This window comes from Neofelis nebulosa, chromosome 4 (genome assembly GCF_028018385.1).
Source record: "Neofelis nebulosa isolate mNeoNeb1 chromosome 4, mNeoNeb1.pri, whole genome shotgun sequence".
Classification (NCBI taxonomy): Eukaryota; Metazoa; Chordata; class Mammalia; order Carnivora; family Felidae; genus Neofelis; species Neofelis nebulosa.
The window spans coordinates 147,180,070-147,202,328 of record NC_080785.1 but is presented as its reverse complement, the minus strand read 5'-3'; the positions used below and the strand labels follow the sequence as shown (position 1 = coordinate 147,202,328).

Genomic DNA, 22,259 nt, shown 5'->3' with positions numbered 1-22,259 from the left:
GCCCTGTCGACACCTTGATTTTAGACCTCTATCGTCCAGAACTGAGAGAGAGTTCTTTTCTGTTGAGCCACCCAATCTGTAGGACTTTTGTTATATCAGCTCTAGAAAACTAATATACCATCATTCTGCTCTCAATTTGAAGAAGATCCTTCTTCCCATTAGAGATTGGAATCCCATTTTGTACACTAATGTAGCCTCAGGCACTTCTCCTTTGTGACATCTCTGGTTCCTGGGATTTCTTATCCTTTGCCAGCTTCCCTGCCCAGCATGAGGCTTCCTGAGGGCAGGCAGAGGCCAAGCCTGTCCTTCCCAGTCAAGGCTCTGGGGTTGTCCCATCTGTTCCACTTTCCTTGGAATTATATCCTTTATAAGGTTTTCCCAACAGACTCATTTCATGTCAACTTTTTCAAAAAGCACCTAGTAGGGCAGTGCTTAGAAGGAGTTACAAGCCCACGTGCAGGTGCAGGGGAATGATCTCAATCCAAAAGGAGAGCACTGAGTGTCATTAATCCCTTCCTCCCAGGCCCTAGCCTAAATGCTGGAACTGTAAAAAGAATTGCACATTTTCTTGTCCCAATGGGGCACACAGAGATGGGGCTGAGATGGGGAGGAAGGACAGCAAAGTGGGGAGGAGTGAAGCAGGATCAGACACAGTCCTTGTCTAAGAACAGTCACCACAATTTAATTTGAGAAACGAACATCCGCTGAAGGTCTACCATGGGTCAACACGTTATAAAATAATTATCGTTATTTGGGCTAAAGCCAACTCTTTGTGAAATTATAAATTGGAACATTTCCTGGCCTCATCATGGGTAGAATTTCAGTGTGTGTTAAGACCATGCTATCCTAACTATACTTGGCTTTACACAAAGCAGTGTATCCGTTTTATTTTATTTTATTTTATTTCATTTTATTTAAAAAATTTTTTTTCAACTTTTTTTTTTTTTTGTTTTTTTTTTTTTGGGACAGAGAGAGACAGAGCATGAACAGGGGAGGGGCAGAGAGAGAGGGAGACACAGAATCGGAAACAGGCTCCAGGCTCCGAGCCATCAGCCCAGAGCCTGACGCGGGGCTCGAACTCACGGACCGCGAGATCGCGACCTGGCTGAAGTCGGACGCTTAACCGACTGCGCCACCCAAGCGCCCCTATTTCATTTTATTTTAAACGTTTATTTATTTATTTTGAGAGAGAGAGAGAGAGCATGTGCAAGCAGGAGAAAGGCACAGAGAGAGGGAGAGAGAGAATCCCAAGCAGGTTCTGCTCTGTCAGTGCAGAGCCCAATTCGGGGCTTGATCTCATGAACCGTGAGATCATGACCTGTGCCAAAATCAAGAATCAAACACTCAACTTACTGAGCCACCCAGGTGCCCTTCCATTATATTTTAAATAAATTGTGTTTTTGTCCCTTGGTGTGCAATATCATGTCAGTTTTACTTTACCTTCATTGCCTAATGACCTTCAATTGGCAGGGGCTTCTCATACTTCTGTTTTCAAATTTGGTACAGGAAACTCTTTACATTAGGCCCATTTGTAGGTGGGACATGTAGGTACAAGGAGAACAGAATAAAATGATTTTTGGGTAACAAACGGCCATCTCATGGTTTTCTGAGTAATAATTTGGGAGTGTTATCTCAGACACATATTATTATTTCAGTGTGGTCCAGAAAGTTGGCCATCAGTAACTGGAAAGGAGACTCCCACTGCTACCATCTGAGTCAGGATTTCCTCCTGTGAAAATCAGTTTTCTCTTTTTATTTTCTTAACTCTAATGTCTGTATTTCAAATCCATTCCTGAGCAGCATTAATGGTTGAAAACAATGATTTGCTATCTTATTTTTAGGGAGCACTTTTCTTTTTAAATGAAATTTTATTCTTAAAAACCAAGTTGTAAATAGAGAATGTTAACCTTGGATGTATCCCGACCAGTCTGCAAACCACAAGATGAAGGATATGGGATCCTATCTTACACATGGGGAAAACTCCCCGGGCTTCAAAGCCTGAAATTCAAACTTTGTAATGCAGCATAATTAGGACCATTTTTTCCCATTTCAGTTGTAGAAAGCCAGGCCAGTATTCCTGATGGTAAATACAAGAGTGAGGGGAAGACAGGCCTGTGTATATTCTTTTTTTTTTAAATGTTTATTTATTATTTTTGAGAGACAGAGCATGAGCAGGGGAGGGGAGGGGCAGAGAGAGAGAGGGAAACACAGAATCTGAAGAGCTATCAGCACAGAGCCCGACGCGGGGCTTGAACTCACAAACCATGAGATCATGACCTGAGCCAAAGTTGGATGCGTAACCAACTGAGCAACCCAAGCGCCCCAGGCCTGTGTATATTCTAAGATGGAAATGTATTGAGCTCCTACCTGCCATGCTACACACATTGCGTTACCTGGACCCAGAGACATGGCCTGACTCTGCCCCGAAGTCTATGAGTGATGCTGCCAGGTTCAACAACTTGCTGGACAGTGAGAAATGACCTTGGCTAATTTCATCATTAGCCACGGGAAGGGGCTGGAGTCCTGTCCTTCCCTGAGAGACAAACGTTACTGAAGATGTCCCCACTCTCCAGCAGGCCTTAAAGCAACTGAGCTAAGGCCATGTTTGCTATAGTGTTCTAGCCCTGAAGCACCTTCCCTGAGCCGGTGATGGAGCATGTGATGAGCTGGTCATTGCATGTGATTTTTCACCCTGTCTGTTCAATCAGCAAAGCAGAGCAGCCTTGAAATGCTGTGAATAAATATTTGGAGTTCCTGGGTTTCTCATAACTCTATTTTTCTTCTAGGGATTAAATGGGAACCAGATGAGAATGGAGTCATTGCCTTTGACTGCAGGAACCGAAAATGGTAGGAAATGGTCAAACCTCTTAGTTACTTTTTAAAGAGAACTTGTGGAGAGGTTCATAATTCATTTTTTGCTTAATTTTCCCCTGACCTAGGTACATCCAAGCAGCGACTTCTCCGAAAGACGTGGTCATTTTAGTGGACGTCAGTGGCAGCATGAAAGGGCTCCGTCTGACTATTGCGAAGCAAACCGTCTCATCTATTCTGGATACGCTGGGGGATGATGACTTTTTCAACATAATTGCTGTGAGTGCAGCTGTTTTGTGCTTTCTCTGCGCTTTGGGTTCATTTGATCTTTTAGCAGCAACCGGTTCACATTCTCATTGCTTTTGTACACACAACATTAGAAGTCCTGCCCGAGATGAGGACCAGTTAGCCCCATGTGAGCTCCCTGAATCACGATGTTGGAATGGCTTTCAGAGTCTGGGAAAGCAGTCGAGCACATTTCCTCTCCTCACCTCGCACTCAGGCACTGCCATCTGGAAGAGTAGCACCAGATTTAGTTTTCCTGGGGAGCCAACCTTTTCAGAACCTTGGGGAATTAGGTCTTGCAAGATATTCCTCAGATGGCTAGTGGAGATTAACTTTAAGCTGGTTTGGTCTGAAGACCATGATAGGAATACTAATCACGATGACAAAACAACTACACTGTAGAGAGCTGTTTAAGGCTCACAGAACCCTTTGTCTCAGCTTCATAAACAAAAGTGCGTTTATTAAGTGCATACTGAATGCCATTCGCTTACCCTTCATATTTGCATGATCTTTTGTTCCTCACAGCAATTTTAGCATGGTTTTTGCATTTTCTCCGATGAGGCTGCTGGGGTTGCGAGGGTCAGTGACTTGCCCAGGGTTATAGAACGGGGAGGTGGGAGACCCGGGACCCAAACAGGATAGTAATAACATGCTTCCTGGAAAGGAGCAATGGCTTCTGAATTCCATCTCCAGCTCTTTTTCCTCTTCTCCCCAATTCTCTGGTGTGAGTCTCATCACGCACCTTATGTCCCTCCTACTCTTTTTCCAAAAACTATAGCCACAACAAGCCTGCTTCTTTTCCCTGAGTACTTTACCAGGAGCTCCTGCCTAGTAGTCACCTGTGCTTTGCCGCCCCACCTCTGCCTAGGACACTGAGTGGCTGCAAAAGTCAGTCAAGGCAGCGTGGTGTGGTGAACAGAGTGTGTGCTTTGGGGTTGGGACTTAGTTTTGAATAGTTCTGTCCCATACAGCAAGCTGCACATCTTGAGGCAAACTGTCAGCTGAAGCTTGAGTAATCACATTACCTGCAGAGTTGCTGCCAGGACTACCTGAGCTGTGGCACAGGAGCCCCCCCCCCCCAATGGCAGGACATGAAAGAAGGGGTGTTGTTTGAAGAGTAGTGCAGACAGGCTCCAAGCATGCTCCTGCTGTGGTCTGTGTGGCTTCCCCAGGCTCCTGAGCAGATGTGTCATCATGGGATCCTGTATCTAGGCAGCCTTCTGCATGGGCACAGAGCCTACTTTTATTGGCGAGGCAGAGGGCACGGGTGTTTAAATGGCACTTAAATGGCTCAAATTAGTGTCCTGCCCGCATGCTTCTGATGAGACTGAGCAGGAAGGCACAGCTGTGGGCCACCATGATTTGTAGCTTCAGATTTTTAAAAGCCCTAAAGAAGAAAAGGAAGAGAAGGAGAACAATAGATTCCATGGGAGCAGGGGTTAGGCTTGTTTATTTATTCAACTATACCCAGTGCCCGAGACAGTGCCTGGCAAATAGTAAGAGTGTAAATACTGCTGAAAGGATAATCCCTGCAGCTGCCTCGCCCACCTTATGCCAGCTCTCATGAGTGCCCCATGTGGGGGATCTCATGGGATCTTCGCCCCAGCTCTGGGGCATGGACACAGAGGAACCGACAGCTAGAAGCTACCATCTAGGGGTGCCCGGGCAGCTTGGTCGGTTAATGTCCAATTCTTGGTTTTGGCTCAGGTCATGATCTCATGGTTCATGAGTTTGAGCCCCACGTTGGGCTCTGTGCTGTCAGCATGGAGCCCACTTAGGATTCTCTGTTTCCCTCTCTCTCTGCCCCTCCCCCCCCGCCCATCCCCCACTGCCTGCATGTGCAGGCTCTCTCTTTCTTAAAATAAGTTTAATAATAATAATAATAATAATAATAATAATAATAAAAAGAATAATAAAAAGAAGATACCAGCTAGAGGTCACACAGCCAGAAAAAGTGGCCCAGTAAAAACTCAGAAACTGTCTGGCTTTACCTCATCCTACTTCCTGAGCAGAAGTGAAGAGATCATAGTTGAGTGACTCAAACATCTTGCTGTGAAATTCTATGGCCCCAGGGCACAGTTCTTTAAGGAAACTTTCAGACAGAACTTTGGGTTTCTAAATTCAGAAAAGTTACTCTAGTTACCAGTCTCACTGTGAATATGCAAATGTAGCCTGATCCCCACACATCCTGAAGCATTTACAGATAAGAAGCAGCTAATTTGGGACTATCTTTCTTATTAATCTTTAATTACTCATTACAGAAGTATCAGAAATTAGCATAATAAGAAGTGCTAACTAATTACATTGTGGATCCTTTATCAGTCAGGATTTATTGTTCTGTTAACAAAACCAATCGATTGAAATAATCTCTGTAAGTTCATTAAGATATACAAACAGTGTCAACCCAATAATGAAGACGGAGTGATTAAGATAATTAAAAGCAGACATGCTAGTTATTATAGAATAGTTAAGGAAGAAAATTAATTATTTTTTTTTTACCCCAAATTGTCCCCTTATAGAAAGAAACCCATTAGAGGTCCCATTAACCCTCACTGTACATCTGCTTGTTAGTTTTCAACATAAATGATCAACTTCAAGACCATTTACATAATTATTTGGACGATTAGGAAGATACTCTGAACTTTTTTATTTGAAGCCTCGATACTAAAATTGTGAAGGCTGTCCCCCTAAGGGGTAAGAGAATGGATCAAATTCTTTAGCGAATTTATATTAAAAGCCCCAGGATGAAAAAAGGAACCACTAATTAACAGTGACTTTTACACGTTGATTGTTTTTTTTTTTTTTTTAATTTTTTTTTCAACGTTTTTTATTTATTTTTGGGACAGAGAGAGACGGAGCATGAACGGGGGAGGGGCAGAGAGAGAGGGAGACACAGAGTCGGAAACAGGCTCCAGGCTCCGAGCCATCGGCCCAGAGCCTGACGCGGGGCTCAAACTCACGGACCGCGAGATCGTGACGTGGCTGAAGTCGGACGCTTAACTGACTGCGCCACCCAGGCGCCCCCATGCCTGATTGTTTTATTACAGGCAACTTATGTAAAAATTTTAAACAATCAGAAAGTTGCTATTCTCTTGCTGTTTGCCACATATTCCAAGTTTTTCCAAGTATATGAACATATGTAATTTTTCCCCAGCAGTAGAATCCTGTTTTCCAGAATACTCGGCAACTTGCTTCTATGCTTTTATTGTAAGCAAGTGTATTTGAAGAGCAGAGCATTTCATCACCCTGTAGTTGACATTAATTATTTAACCAGTCCCCCTTTGCTGGACGTCATGCTGTTCTGGGTCTCTTTTTTGCTCGAGAGTGCTGCAGAGAATGGACTTGGGCATGGATTCTTGCAGGGTTGGGTGTGCTTCTATTGAATAATATCTGGAAGTGGAATTGCTGCACCAAGAGGCATGCATATACTTAGGTATTACGAGAATGTCCACTAAGTAGGGTCTTAAAATGGTTACACACTTAGAAACTGCACAGGCATACCTTGGAGATATGGCGGGTTTGGGTCCAGACCACTGTGGTAAAGTGAATATCGCAATAAAACGAGGCAAATTTTTGGTTCCCCAGTGCATATAAAAGTTATGTTTACATGACAATGTAGTCTGTAAGTATGCAATAGCATTGGGTCTAAAAAACAATGTATGTGCCTTAACTTAAAAATACTTCATTGCTAAAAAATGCTAACCATCATCTGAGCTTTCATTGATGATCCCAGATCACCATAACAAATATAATAATAGTAATAATAAAGTTTGAAATAGTGCGAGAATTACCAAAATGTGACAGACAGACACAAAGTCAGCAAATGCTATTGGAAAAATGGTGCCCACAGATTTGCACTGCAGAAAATTGCTACAAACCTTCAGAAAGTAACCTTGTGAAAATAACGCAGACTCTGGGAAGCACAATAAAACAAGGTATGCCTTTAGTACTCAGCTCCATCCGCTGTAACAAAATACCATAATGTGGGTAGCTTACACAACCGAAATTTATTTTCTCACGGTTGTACAGGCTGGAAAGTCAAATATCAAGGTCCAGTAGGGTTTGGTTTCTGTGAGGCTTCCCTTCCTGGCTCGTTGACAGCCATTCACCTTCTCACGGTGTATGTTCCCGGAGAGAGAGAGAAAGAGGGAGCCAGCTCTATCCTGTCTCCTCTCACGCAGGTGCCAGTTACGAAGCCCCATCCTCATGACCTCACCTAGCCCTAATCCCCTCCCAAGGCCCCATCTCCACATTGTGGGTTAAGGCTTCAACATGAAACTGTGGGGAGGGCGCACAAACATTCAGTCCATGACGCCAACATTTTGAGAGTTCTAAATAGTGGATTTGTAATTGGCAAACGTCCATGTTCATTCCCTTGAATTGTCTCTCTCAATCCTAAATATGTTTCACCAATGTTGCCTTGCCACATCATGGTGGTGTTTTTTTCCTCCATTACCTTCGGTTTCTACGCTGGTAAAATTGCTCGAGTAAGATGGTGTATGTAGGTTTTTCAGTCTGTTGAGAATGGTTACTTGCCTCCGCCTAGAGGGAGACCCTGCTGCAGATTCTTGTACGTGCAGGACGATGGGAGGTTTGAAACTCCATCCAGAATGCCCCGCAAATCTGTTTGAGTGCTCTGTTCTTGTCAGCTGGAGTCCATTTATGGGAGAGGACATGATCATTTCACCCTTCATTACACTGTCCGCTTTCTCCTGCTCGTTGGGTAGATGTTTGAGGAGACATTTCAGAGTTTCAGAGAGAAGTAAAGAACTCACTCTTGTTTTTCAGTGTTGGAAGCCCATGTGCATCCTAGGTATTTGTTTATACAGATCTACTTCATCGTTGCCACTTGGTTTTCAGTGCCTTAATAAGGGAAGAGGGGAGAAGATGTAAATAGTAAGAGTCTTTCCTTGGCTGTTTCAGTCCTGTGTGCACATGTGCGTGTTTGTATTAAGCTCATTGGCTAAATGCATCTTATATATTATACTGAAAAGCTTCCAATTCAGGTCTTTCCAGAGAGTAAATGTGAAACGATAATGTTAGAAACTGTTTTAGCTTTCACGGACAGGGTATTGCAAAATCTAAGACTGATGAACTAAATGGGTGAATTATAAAAGAATATAAGAAATAAGAGAGTGATTTTGTGCAGCCAAAGTTAAAATTTAAGGTCAAACCACTGGTGCATGAAGAGAGATGTCACTGACAAGAGAAAAGGCATATTTTTCTGATTTGCTTTGAAGTCTAACTACAAGCCATGCATTAAATTAACAATATTATCATAAAAATGAGGGTGCTAATTCTGTCCGATGCTGAAATTTGAAAAATGGTTTTACAGAAGCCTAAGCCATGCATTAAACGAACACAGTATTAACTGGACTGATATTGTTAAATCAATTTAAATGCTTCCTGCAGCCTGTGTTTGTGCCGAGTTGAATAGAGAAGAGCACCATTTGTTAGTTCAACCCAGAACTTTCTGGTGCCCTGGTTTTAATTTGCAGAATTTTCTTTAGAACCGTTCCTCCAGTGCTTTGTCTGCTACGGATTTACTCTTTCAAGTAATCGATTCCGTATTAAAAGTATGAGGCTGGTATTTTCTTTCAGTGCTCATTTGTTCTGTACTACTAATTACGTCCAGTTGTGTTTCAAATTACACAGGAAGCTCCTCTAATGCAGAAGATCCCTGGGATGCCTGTACTGCTGAAAATACTGTGGGCTCATCTGCTTCATTACATAAACCCTACACATTTTCATTCGAAAGGTTATTTAATCAAAAGCGCGCCCAATAATAAAACCGTATAAATATTTAATGGAGTTCCAGCAATTCTGCATCAGTTTCTTGCCCTGCATGAGCATGCCAGCCTTGTAATTCTGTGGTTTGGGGTGTGTTTGTGTGTGTGTGTGTGTGTGTGTGTGTGTGTGTGTGTGTGTAACTTAGGATTCTCTCTAAAATGTACCCACTTACTTCATTTACTTTTTATCTGTTTTTTGAAAGGGATAGAGATTCTCTTTTTTTGTTGTTTTTTGTTGTTTCCTCTGTGTCAGTTTTAACCCCCTAGGTTTGTGCCTCTTTTCCCTCCATAATCTTCTCTATATCTTAGTCTTTCATCTCTTTGTTCTGATTATTTATTCTTTCAACAAATACTATTGAGTGCTAAGAGTGAAGTGTTAAGTACTAAGGCTGCCTTTGCAACTAAAGAAGACAGGTTGTGGACCTTGAGGTTTTGTGTGTGTGAGTGTTGGGTATGGAGAGAGACATCCAGGAAGCAGGTGCTCAGGGCAGAGTCAGAGCAGTGTGATCTTTGAGGGTGCAGTGAGGGGCTCTAGGAGGGCACAGAGCTGGGCAGGCTGGGGACTCAGTGATGGTGTCTTAGAAAAAGTGATGACTAAGGGAACAATAAGGTAGGGGGCTTCTACAGGAGATGGGATAGGCGGGGAGAATGCACAGGTGAGGAGGAAGTTGCTCTTTGCAGGAGGTAGTCACTCCTCTCCAACCCCCAGGAAGTACGGGCCTGAAGGGCTGGGCCTGGTGGGAACACCTGAAAGGAGCTTATTTTCTGGACGCATTGCCCTGAAGGAGGGTGGGGAATGTGGGAGGTGGAGTTGGTGGCTGGGGTGAGGGCTGGGTGGGGGGGGTTGATGATAAAAAGAACGGGGCTGGATTGAGAGAGGCAGGCCAGACCAACCCACACGAAGAACTGGAACTCTACCTGGAGGCAGCGGAGGACGTGGAGGGTCAGCTGCAGAGTGATGTATAGGGACATCCCCCTAAAGTTTTCCCCTTCTTGATTAGGTCTCCCCTCATCCTCTTTTTTAGGCAGTTAATGGTCTTCTTCTGTTAGGCCTGGCAGCTCCATTGCTTTCATCCTCCAGCCCAGCTTCCGGCACGAAGTAGGGTTGAGTTCTCAATATCATCCAGAGCCCAGAGTCAGCTGGTTTTCACTCCTGGGCTCTAGGCTTCGATTTTCGTGAGCCAACATGTGGCACGATCCTACACCAGTGCCAAAACTTGTGTGAGCCTTGGTGGGCGAGCCCGGCCCACTTAATTCTTTATTTTTAGATCCTCCTCCAGCACATTCCGGCCATTCATTTAATGAAACCTAAACCTCGCCTTTCCTATTTCAGATCATTAAACTTCCCATTGAGGATTTTGCTGTGTCTTTAAAATGACAGAGGTGACGAATGCCTACCGGGATTGTGCAGAAGGAAGGAAAAGGCAGGTGGTGACGTGTCCTCACTGTCAGAGCCCAGAGTTGTGTGGTTGGCCTGGGAGGACGGGAGGAACAGTTCCCGAGAGGAGAGAAGAGTGGGTGGTAGTCTAATCCCTGAAGAAGACCACGGGTTTACATCAAGCTTGGTTTTGTTTTTTGTATGGACCATGGCAGCATCATAGATATGCACTTTTTATCATGAAAAGGAGAAACAGTATCTTCCAAAGCAATATCTTTGGATGTAATGAGCATATTCTTTTATGGATACAAGTAGGAAAAAGTGGCTCATGAGAACTCTGCAATGATGTTCACGTGCAAGTTTAGTCAGTGTTTTATGTTTTATGGCACCTAGCAGGTTAGTTACTATTCAGTGAACAAACAAAGGAACAAAGGGCCCAGTGGCAGATGCCTTCCTGGGAGGGGATTTGGCAGTAAGCCAGCTGCACTGTCTTGACTCCATGTCTGCCACAGACCCCTGTCACTGAGAGGTTCAGAGTGTGGCATGGAGTGGGACAGTGTGCAGCCATGCACCGTGGTGGTTTCCATCTTGGGTATTTAGACAGTCACGTGGGCCTATGGCCGCAGCACTTCTGTCCAACGAACGTAGCGCCTCGCTCTCCAGGGGAGGTCGGGGCCTGTGACCCCTGTCCTCAACACCCCCTTCCTACTCAGCAAATGTCAGCTCCAGTTGGAGGCCACATCTGTTGGTCTTTCTCTCTCGTAGCACACATGACACTCACATATATATTTTCTTGGTTCCTTGTGCTTGTGCATCCAGATGCCGTCTTCCTCTTTCTTATATGCTGAGTTCTGTGTTGACTCTTCACCCACTTACCTCTTTTCATCCTCACAGTGAGTTCACGGGGGGAAATCCAGTTACAATTCCCATTTCCCCAACACAAATACTGAGACTCAGAGAACTGAGAAGCCTTGGCCAAGGTCACCCGGCTGGTGTGTGGCAGAGCCAGGATTTGAACTCGGGGGTGTCTGCCTCTGTTGCTTTAGCTCTACTGCTCTACCCTTGTGTGAATCAGAAGAGGAGAGCCAACAAGGAAGGAGAAGGGGGGAAAGAAACAGATGTGACCATGTGGCAGTCCTAGCTCTTTAAGGGGTGAAAATTCTTTGTCTACCTTCTTAGTACGTAGTTGGTGGACTGGCTTGACCATCTCCAGGGCTGCCTCAGCTCTCTCCCACCGTGCTAAGACACTCTTCCCATTTCCCCGAGATTTACAGGAAGGACTACCCACTTTGGGGGGAGAGAGAGAGATGGCTGAGTGCCTCTCTAGGGTTCATTCCTAGCAGTGGGAGCGTGCAAAAGCAAATGGCAGAAGAGAATTCTACCTGGCCAGTGATGACGGTGTGCACTGCATCCATTTCTTTTTTAGACTAATGATGTCTGATTGTTTAAGTAGGGGCGAAGGAAAGCTGTTTATCAGGCCGTTGGATCTTAGGGCTGGAGTTGACCAGATCTTCAGTTGTGAATTGATCTGGCCATCCCACATCATCGTTTCACAAAGTAGAAATCCAGAGAACATCCATTAAACTGTAGGAACTGGAAGGTTTCCCAACGGCGAGCTGCTGGGAGCGTGGAAGCAGTTTCACATACAGGGCGCCCTTGGCGTTCCCCTAGGGAGGAGCAGTGGGTAGTGCGGCGAGCATGGTGAGCACGCACGGCCCATGGGCCTCCTCGGCACAGCTGCCTGGTGTGCACCGTTCCCTCACACGGACGGCTGAGCCCAGCTCCCTTTGGTGATACACACCAGATTGCTCAGCATAGCTTTATCCTGATGCAGTCAAGGGAAATTAGTCAACTGCAAGCTTGGATGATGCCACTAACAAGCTGGCGGGGGTTCAGAAGAGCAGATTCCTCCACTGTGGCCACGTCTTACACAGCGATGGCGAGCATGGTTTTGATTACTGCACATGTTCCTCCCTGATGAGGGCAAGAACATTTTGGTCTTCTTTACTTTCCAGCCCCCTCTGCAGCCCCCCACATGCATGGACCTTTACACTAGCCAAGTTGTTTCAGGTCTGTTGCCTCATTGGATCCTCACAGGAACCCCTGGAGGGTAAACAGAAGATGAATTAGCACCTTCTTATGTATACGAATCTGGGACCCAAGGTTCAGTGACTTTCCCAAGGCCACACAGGGAGTACATGGCAGGGCAGGATGTGGACCCAAGTGTCCTGACTCCCACCTGAGTACACAACCCCAGGAATCAATATTGATGATATGTATTAGGCAGAATGTAGATGAAGTTTAAAATTTACGTGGAAAATGGAACTGGGAAGTTTGGGACTGCAAGGTATAGGACACCTGAATAAAGGCTGCATTAGCATATAGGCATCTCATATGATCTCACGGAAGAGACATGGAGCAGGGTGGCTGCAGGTTTGGTACGATGCTTCAACAGTGTCCTCAAGGACCCACATTGGCTCTATCTTCCTGACCTTTGCTCTCCATTCTTAATCTGGTCACCCATTGTTGCACAATGACTGCTACAACCCCACAATGGCATCCCAAGTGGGAAGGAAGGAGAGAAGGAAGGCATTGGGTAGAGGAGAGTTTTCCCATAATGACAAGAAAAAAACTCATTAAACTTTGCAGAAAATGAACCCTTACATTTTGTTGGCTGGGAATGAATCAAGGGACCATCTCTAGCTTCAAGACAAGCTAGGAAAGCATGCTTTCAGCAGAGGAGGATGGGATAGATGTGATTGGCTAAGTCTGGTTTTGCTTCAGGCTTTAAGAATGGGCATCTTGTCACTCTCAACCAGCTCAGTCAGCAAGGGAGACAGAGGACGGGGAAATAGCTGCTTTTTTCAACACCTGCCCGCCTCAGTCCAATATAGACTGAGAACGTTGGAGAGACTCTTCTTCAGGTTGGACTGTGAATTGCTTCCTGGATCCTCAGATGATGTTCCATTTTTGGACTGAAAGTCATGGTCCCATTTGTCAAGGGCTAATTTCAGAATCGTGTAAACGTGTTTTTGTTTTTGGTTTTTTTTTTTTTTAGTCCATGCCTCCTCAGAGGAGATCTAAGCTCTATGACCATTGAGCGACAATTTTTCAAGTGCTTTTCTGTGACTAAGAACAAAGATTAAAGAGGGAGCAAAAGTCAGACTGATAGAAAGCATAGAATCTTGGGGGCCAAAGAAGAGAAATTGGGGGCTTTCAGGTCCTCAGGTCAGTAGCTATAAGGTCAGACTACCTGGGTTTGAATTAGGACTGCACCCCTTGTTTACTCCCCAGGGACTTTGGGCAAGTTGGCCATCCTTGGTTTGCCCCGGTTTCCCCATCTGTGAAGGGGGAGTAATTGGAAGGGCTTACCACATGAGGTTGAGGTGTCCCGTGAATGAAGTCTAGTCTGTGCCCAGGTGGAGTCAGGGCTCAGTAACAGTGAGTTGCATATATCAGTATTATCACTGCTCCTACTTGCTTATTAGCAAGCACCTCGGCACTGAAACAGGATAATCTCTGTCACTGTTGTAGCAGCTGTAGTTCTGGCCCTCTTCAGTCTGTCCCTGTAGTGTGTCCAGAAGCGGTGGGCCCAAGCTCATCTCTTTATTTCCCCCACTTCCCTGTGCATAGCCCTCCATGGTCCTCACTCCACACACTTAAAGTCCAAACCCCTTAGCCAGACTTTGCTTGAGAGCTGGGCCTGTGAGAGGTGGTTCTGGCTCCCTTCCTCTGGAGCTCTGGGCTGGGTTTTTGGTCGCTGCAGTGGAAACATGATGACACTCATTTGAATACGTTGTAGTTGGGCACCTACTGTGGGCCCACCCCTGTCGTTGTCACTAGGGGACATACTGAGGAACCGGATATGGACCCTTACGGTGTGGCCCCACCTGTGGTGAGGGATCCAGGCACCAGGCTGTTAGGATTTGGGAGTTTACAGGAGAGGAGCCTTACCTACACCACATGCTGCTTCCCAGAGGAGGCAGGAATGAGCTGATTCAGAGGATGAATGGGAATCAGCTGGGAGATGCTGGAGCAAGGCTCCAGGCAGAGGGCCCTGTGTGGGAGGACAAGATGGGATATATCAGAGGACAGGAAGGGAGTTAGGGCTGCCAGTGCCAAGTCTCTAGGGAGGGATAATGAATGAGTGAAGTTGGGAAGGTCAACAGGGCCAAGTGTCCAGAGCCCTACTGTACCCTGGGAAGGCTGATTTGCAGAGCAGTGGAAAGTGTGAATGGGATTGGCGGGATGCGGCATGATCCGATTTGTGTTTTAGAAGGACCCAGCCTCGCCACAGTGCAGAGAATCATGCTTGATGAGAGAAGTGAAGATAAGAGCACTCAAATTTCCACTCCCTAGTTGTGAGTTTGGACAAAAACAAATGGTCATATTCTGGGTATTCTGGGATAAAAAATAATGGGAAGGTCGGCATTGGCCTGTGTGGAAGGTGGTGTCACTGCTCATGAGCAGTGCTCTGACCCATACTCACAGAGCCTCCCAGAGTGACCGGGGAATATCAAGGTCCTTTCCTTTCCTCAATTCTGTTGTCACTCATGTGTGACCCACACACGGGTCCTTTGGCTCCATAAAACCAAAGACAGGAGCTGGAGCTATATCCACCCACGTCTGGGATGCTCTTTAGATCCCACCTGGATCATGCACTGTCAGTCATGGCCACGGAGCCCCAGTGTTTGGAGCCACTCCTGAAGGACTGTCAGTTAACTGTATACACCCTGAACACTGCCATATATCAGCACATGCTCTAGAACTTCCTTCCTCAAACAAGGAAAGAATATTTGGCACTTAAGCACAATTTTATATAGGGGCACCAATTGAGAAAGTCACCTATGTGAACGAATCGAACCCCTAGTTATGTTGCTTCTTTGTTTGTTGGCATGTATCCTTAAGTTATTTGGTACCACTAAAATGGTTAATTGTGTTCTCTTGGCTATTTCATCTCTTTGCAGTATAATGAGGAGCTTCACTACGTGGAACCTTGCCTGAATGGGACATTGGTGCAAGCTGACAGGACAAACAAGGAGGTAGGGTCTGTGGCTGGGCAGGTGCATCAGGGGTCATGGCATGGCCTACTCTCCCTCACGGTAGTGGCTGACGCTAATTCTGTTCTACTTTTTAGGAACTCATCAAATGTATTGCCTTTAATCATGGCAATAAAATAATTACATTGAGTTCAGAAGCTCAGTAGTTCTGAAATACTTGCATTGATTTACTTTTTCTTGCTCTATGTACGTCCTGTGTCATGCTTGATACCTATGTTGAAACCATTGAAAGAAAATAGCTTTTGCTGAGATTTCAAAGAAAATTGAACCCACTTGTTAAATCTGTTGTTGCTCTTCCTACAGTTGATTAAATAATCGTTGGGGTATCTATGGGGGTAACTTGTCTCCCAGGTTAGAAGGTAAGCTTTATGAGGACAGGGATGATGTCTGCTCACTGCTGTGTGTTCAGTGCTCTGAGCATTGGAACAAATGAAGGATGTGTTAAAGGAGGACCTTGGGAAATGGGGTAAAAGTTTCTCTTCCTATTGGAGCATTCTGGGAAAATGCCCAGAATAGGTTTCTATAAAATAAATCCTTTTTCCCCTTATCCATCTTTAAACTTATGAGTACAGACCACTATAGCTACCACCATAGCACCCCCTACAGGGCCGGGTGACAATTTAGGTCAAATTAGCTGTGTAGCAACAATATCACACCTCCTAGGACACACAGCTGCCATTACTCGTGTTGTTTCGTTGTATTTGCCATGACGGGCTGCTCCTCTCCTGGAGAGCAGATTCCCACGAGGTGGCTCAGGGCACTGCCAGGGTAGGTTTCTGTGAAGTGCTGTGCCTGTGCTGGGGAGACCCCTCGTGGCTCAAGTGGGCAGGTGGTGCCATCTTAGGTGCAGGTGGCATTTCTGAGGGAGTGAACAACAGAGGATTAGGAGAAATTCATTCCAGCTAGAACACAGAGTGAGAAGGAAAAATTATACCAGAGCTAATGTCCAAGCTTCAATTTGAGGGGCAAGAAACACTGTAATAGGCTTTATGTTAGGAGGGTAGAAGAAGTGCATTGTAGCTCAAAGAGCAGGTGTATCTAGGGAAAGTTTGTTCATGGTCACTTTGTAGGGAATGAATGATTTAAACCTATAGCCAAACTTTCCTAGGGACCTTCCCCTTGTTTGACCATTGCCTGGGTCTGGATTCTGCCCCATTCCCAATATTATAGCTTTGGAATATCCTCCAGAGCCTCAGATAGGTGTCCAGTGATGTTGCCTGCAACATTAAATAGAAAAGATGTTTAGGGTGCGTGGGTGGCTCCGTCGGTTGTGTGTCCGACTTCTGATTTCAGCTCAGGTCATAATCCCAGAGTTGTGGGATCAAGCCTGCATCGGGCTCCGTGCTGAGTGTGGAGCCTGCTTAAGATTCTTTCTCTCTCACTCTGCCCCCCACCCTGTCTAAAGTAAATAAATAAAAATTTAGAAAAGATGCTTAAAATGGTCATGGCCTCCCTTCAGATTGCTTCCCAAATAAACAAGGAGCAGTGTGATATTTGGATGTATGGAGTCTTATGAAAGGCAAAAAAGATTGTTAGATAAAGCAGGCTAAGCATTTATTTAAACCTGTCTTTGGAAATGTGTGAATATTGAAGACTGGAGCAGTTTTGAATATAAAAATGTATCTAGACATCTAATTCTGCCAATGAGGAACAGCCACATTCCAATCAGATTCTTCCCTTTACAACTAAAAAACCCTGGAGGTAACCCAGTAAACAAGATTAGGAAGACTCTGGAAGGTGAAAAAGGAAGATGAGCTTCCTGGACTTAAATGAATGAGCTGAGTTGCCTGGGTTTTCTTGTTGATTCCCACCATCTGTCTGAATGGAGCACTCCAGGACCCTCCCTCTCATACCTACAATAGGCAGAGACCAAAAATAATAATTAAAAAAAAAAAAAAAAGAATTCAAGAAAAGCCTGTTCCTTCTAGCTTAACAGCCAGGAAGGGGGTAGCCTCAAACAGAAAACCTTCTTGACAATACCTTTACTACTGCACACAAACACCAGTGGGATGACCGTGGTGGGCAGCCCTCCACCCCTTCAGGGCTCAATGAGGAATCGACCTTCCACCTCACCCACATCCACTGGGCCCTTGTGCTATACCTCAACACAGAGACTGGCTGCTAGGAAAAAGATTATATAGGATCCAGAGTCTTGTAACATAAAACCTAACGTGCCCAGAAAGCAGTCGAAAACCCCTAGTCATTCCCCAAACCAGGCAAATCACAACATGAATGAGAAAAGACCATCAACAGAAGCCAATGTTGACATGAATCAGATGTTGAAATTATAAAATTGCTTCAACAAGCAATTAGGAATTCTCTTGAAACAAGCGAAAAAAAAAACTCAGCAAAGAAATAGAAGTTATTAAACAGAACCAAATGGAAATTATAGAACTGAAAAATACAGTCACCAAAATAGAAAGCTCACTGGACCAGCTCAGTAGTAGAGTGGAGATGACAGAAGACAAAATCAGTAAACTTCAGGACAAATCGATAGAAATTACCCAATTTGAACAGCCGAGAGAAAATGAACTGGAAGAAAATGAACAGAGTCTCAGGGACATGTGGAGTGATAACAGAAGAGCTAACATTCATAGCACAAAAGTCCTAGCAGAGGAGAGGCAGAATAAGACTAGATATGTTGGCTGCAAGCTTCCTAAAATTAGTGAAAGGCATAAACAGACATATTCAAGAGGCTGAGTAGACTCCAAATAGGATAAACCCAAGTCACTCCATGGCAGGGCACATCATAAATATAATTAGAAAAGGGGAAAAGAAATAACTTGATAGTCACAGAGAGAAGGGGCACATTGCTTAGATTACCTATTTGTATGACAGCAGACTTCTCATATGAAATCATGGAGGCCAGAAGGAAGTGGCATAGCATCTTTTAAGTATTCAGGGAAAACAACCATCAATCCAGGACTCTGTATTCAGTGAAAATATGTTTAATGAATGAAGAGGAAATAAAGACATATGCAGATGAAAGAAAACTATGAAAATTTTTTACCAGCAAACCTACCCAGAAAAAAAATGGCTAGAGAAGTTACCTAAATAGAAGGGAAATAACAGAAAGAGGCTTGAATCTTCAAAAAGGACAGATATTGGAATGGGTAAAAATAGGAATAAGTGTAATAGAGTATCCTAATTATCAAGAGATTATTAGGTCATACTTGATAATTGAAGCAGAAATTATAGCATCATCTGATGTCGAGGCCACTGTTGCTGAGGAAACACTTAAGCCGATTATATTTTTAAAGTATGGAGGGTAAAAGGACCTAATTAGAAATAAGATTTCTACATCTTTCTGAAAGTGGTAAGTGCTGATATCAGTCAACAGTGATACATTACATATTCATATTACAACACCCAGAGCAATTAAGAAAACAATGAAAAGAGGTACAGGTATCCTCCACTTTTGAAAGTTCACTTTACACCGTTTTGCTTTTATAAAAGACCTACGTTAACACCTGTTTTTGCTAACCAAAAGATATCTGAAGAGGATTTTCACTTTTATAAAGAAAGACAAAAAGCAAAAATAGCATCCAGCATTTGTTTTGCTGTGAGTTATTATAGAGGCAGGGTGCACCCTGAACAGTGAGAGCAGTCCTGCCAAGCTCTTTCCCCAGGAATCACACTTCGCAACTTTGCATGAAGCCTCCAGAGCTTTGAACCTTGTCTGTGAGCATCTGTGCTTTATCTCCATTTATTTTATGTGTCTCTGAGCAAGATGTGTCCTAAGGTGTCTGAAAAGCCTAGGAGATTATTTTTGGGTCTGGGAACATTCAAAAAAGTTTCCATATAAATTATTGGTAATTGCTTCTTTTCTTTACACCATTTTAGCTTATGACAAGTTTCATAGGAATGTTCTACTTGCGGATAGAGGGGGGAGTGTACTTAAAAAGTAACTCATAGGAATGTAAAAAATAAGACACAACAGGAAAAAGGATAAATTGACAGACTTAAGCCCTGCCGTATCACTAATGATCTTAAATGTAAATGGTCTGAGCACACGGATTAAAAGACAGAGGTTGGCAAGTGGATTTAAAAAAAAGTCTAATCATATGCCAACTACTAGAGTTTCACTTGAAATGCAATGACATAGATATGTTGAAAGTAAAAGGATGGAAAAGATATACCATGCAAATATTAATTAAAAAAAAAGCAGGAGTGGTTCTGTCAATATCAGATAAAGCCACCTTCAAAGCAAAGAAAATTACTATTACTAGAGACAAAGAAGGACAATACATAATAATAAAAGAATCAATCCACCAGGAAGACATGACAATGCTAGATGTGTTTGGACCAGAGTTTCAAATACGGAGTTTCAAAATACATGAAGCAAAAACTAATAGAACTGAGAGTAGAAATAGATAAACCTACAATTATAGCTGGGGACTTGTACACTTCACAGTCAGTAACTAATAGACTATTGAAAAGAAAGTCGGCAAGGATATAGAAGAACTGAACGACCGATAAGATCTAAATAACATCTATAGAACACTCTACCCAACAACAGCAGAATACACATTCTTTTCAGGCACTCATGGAACATTCACCAAGATAAAACATACTCAGGGTCGAAATACAAACCTTAATAACTTTAACAGAGTTGAAATCATATAGAGCATGCTTTCTGTTGATAATGGAATCAAACTAGAAACCAATAACAGAAAGATGACAGAAAAATCTCCAAACACTTAGAAATTAAGTATACCAGTAAGTAATGCATGGAACAAATGGAAGTCTTGAAGGAAATTTTAAAAATATAAAACCTTGGGGCTCCTGGGTGGCTCAGTCAGTTGAGCGTCCGACTTCGGCTCGGGTCACGATCTCGCGGTCTGTGAGTTCGAGCCCCGCGTCGGGCTCTGGGCTGATGGCTCGGAGCCTGGAGCCTGCTTCTGATTCTGTGTCTCCCTCTCCCTCTCTCTCTCTGCCCCTCCCCTGTTCATGCTCTGTCTCTCTCTGTCTCAAAAATAAATAAACGTTAAAAACAATTTTTTTTAAATATAAAACCAAATGAAAATGAAAAGACAATATATCAAAAGATGTGGCACAAAGCAATCAAGTGATGAGATGGAAAGTTACAGCACTATATCCTTATATTAAAAAGAGGAAAGCCTCAAATTAATAATCTAACTTCACACCACAAGAAATTAGAAAAAGGAGACCAAACTAAACCCAGAGCAAACAGAAGGAAGGAAATAATAAAGAGCAAAAATCAGTTAAATTGAAACAGGAAAACCACAGAGAAAAATCAATGACACCAAAATCCGGTTCTTCAAAAAAAATTTTTTTAAACTAATAAATCTCTAGAAAGACTGACATAAATAAAAGGAGAGACATCACAAATCACCAACATTAGGCATGAAATGGGGAATATCACTACAGAACTGCAGTGATTAAAAATTATTAATAAGGGAATATTACAAACAACTTTACACTCATGAATTTGACAACTTAGGAGAAATGAACCAAATCCTTAAAACTATAAGCTACTAAGATCCAACCAAGATGTAATAGATAACCTGAATAATCCTATAAACAATTAAAGAAATTTAATTCATAATTTAAAACTTCCAAAGAGAAATCTCAAGTCCCAGATGGTTTCACTGGACAATTCTAAATATTTTAAAGAATTACTATGAATTTTACAGAATCTCTTCCAGAAAATAGAAGAGGAGGGAAATCCCTCCAACTGATTTTATGAGTCTAGTGGTTCCCTGATAATCCAGACAAAAATGGTGCAGAAAAAGAAACCTATAGTTACCTTCCAGGGGAGACTCCATGATGAGAAAAAGAAACCTACCAACCATAACCCTCATGAACTTACAGCAAGAGTCCTCAGCAACATTTTAGCACATCAAATCTAACTATGTATATATCTATATCTATAGAATAATATACCACCACCAAGTAGGATTTATTCCAGATATGCAAGGCTGGCTTGACATCAGTGTCAATCAATGTAATTCACCATATAAACAGGCCAGAGATGGAAAATCATATGATCATAGCAATTAACTCAGAGAAAGCATTTGATAAAATCCAACACACATTCATGATTAAAAAACAAAACAAAACAAAAACCTCTCATCAAAATAGGAACAGAGGTAACTTCCTCAAATTGGTATCGACCATCTACAAAAACCTACAGCTCATATCAGACTTAACAGTAAAGATTTGAAAGCCTTTTCTCTTACAATTGGGAACATGTAAGCATGTCCACACTTACCACTCTTATTCAACATAAGGTTGTAGGTTCTAGCCAGTACAATAAAACTAGGAAAACAACTAAACAGCATACAGTTCTGAAAAGAAAAAATTAAACTCTCCCTATTTTCAGATGACATGATTATGTATGTAGAAAATTCCCTAGACTTTTCCAAAAAGGCAAAACCTGAACTAATAAATGAGTTAGACAAAGTTACATATACAAGATCAACACCCCAAAACCAGTCCTATGTCTATATACGAACAATAAACATATGGAAACTGAAATTTAAAAACCAATACCATTTACAATTGTTCCAAAGAAATAAAGTTGAAAAAAAACATGTGCAGGTTCTGTGTGATAAAAATTACAAAATGATCCTGAAAGAAATCAAAGGCCTAATTAAATAATGGAAAGACTTACCATGTTCATAGATAGAAAGACTCAATATACTAAAGATGTTAGTTCTTTTCTAATTGATCTGTAAGTTGAATGCAATTGCTATCAATTCCAGCAAGGTTTTTGTAGACATAGACAAGGGTATTTTAAATTTTACATATGCACAGGACCTAGAATAGTAAAACCATCATGGAAAGAATAAAAGTAGGAAGAATCAATTTACCCTACACTGAAGCCTATTATATAGTTACAGTAATCATGACAGTGTTGTGTTGATGAAGGAGTAAGCATATAAATCAGTGGAATAGAAGAAAGAACACAGA

At 43.0% G+C, this 22,259-nt stretch overlaps 1 protein-coding gene across 5 annotated transcripts in view; it reads left to right on the top strand.

The window, feature by feature from the left end:
- Positions 1–22,259, top strand: part of CACNA2D3 (calcium voltage-gated channel auxiliary subunit alpha2delta 3) — an 860,192-nt gene that overhangs the window by 392,079 nt on the left and 445,854 nt on the right. For all 5 annotated transcript variants that reach the window (XM_058726526.1, XM_058726525.1, XM_058726524.1 and 2 more), the window contains 3 exons: positions 2,787–2,847; positions 2,940–3,090; positions 15,231–15,305. In XM_058726526.1, the coding sequence (XP_058582509.1) occupies positions 2,787–2,847; positions 2,940–3,090; positions 15,231–15,305 (287 nt within the window). The remainder of the gene's footprint in view (positions 1–2,786; positions 2,848–2,939; positions 3,091–15,230; positions 15,306–22,259) is intronic.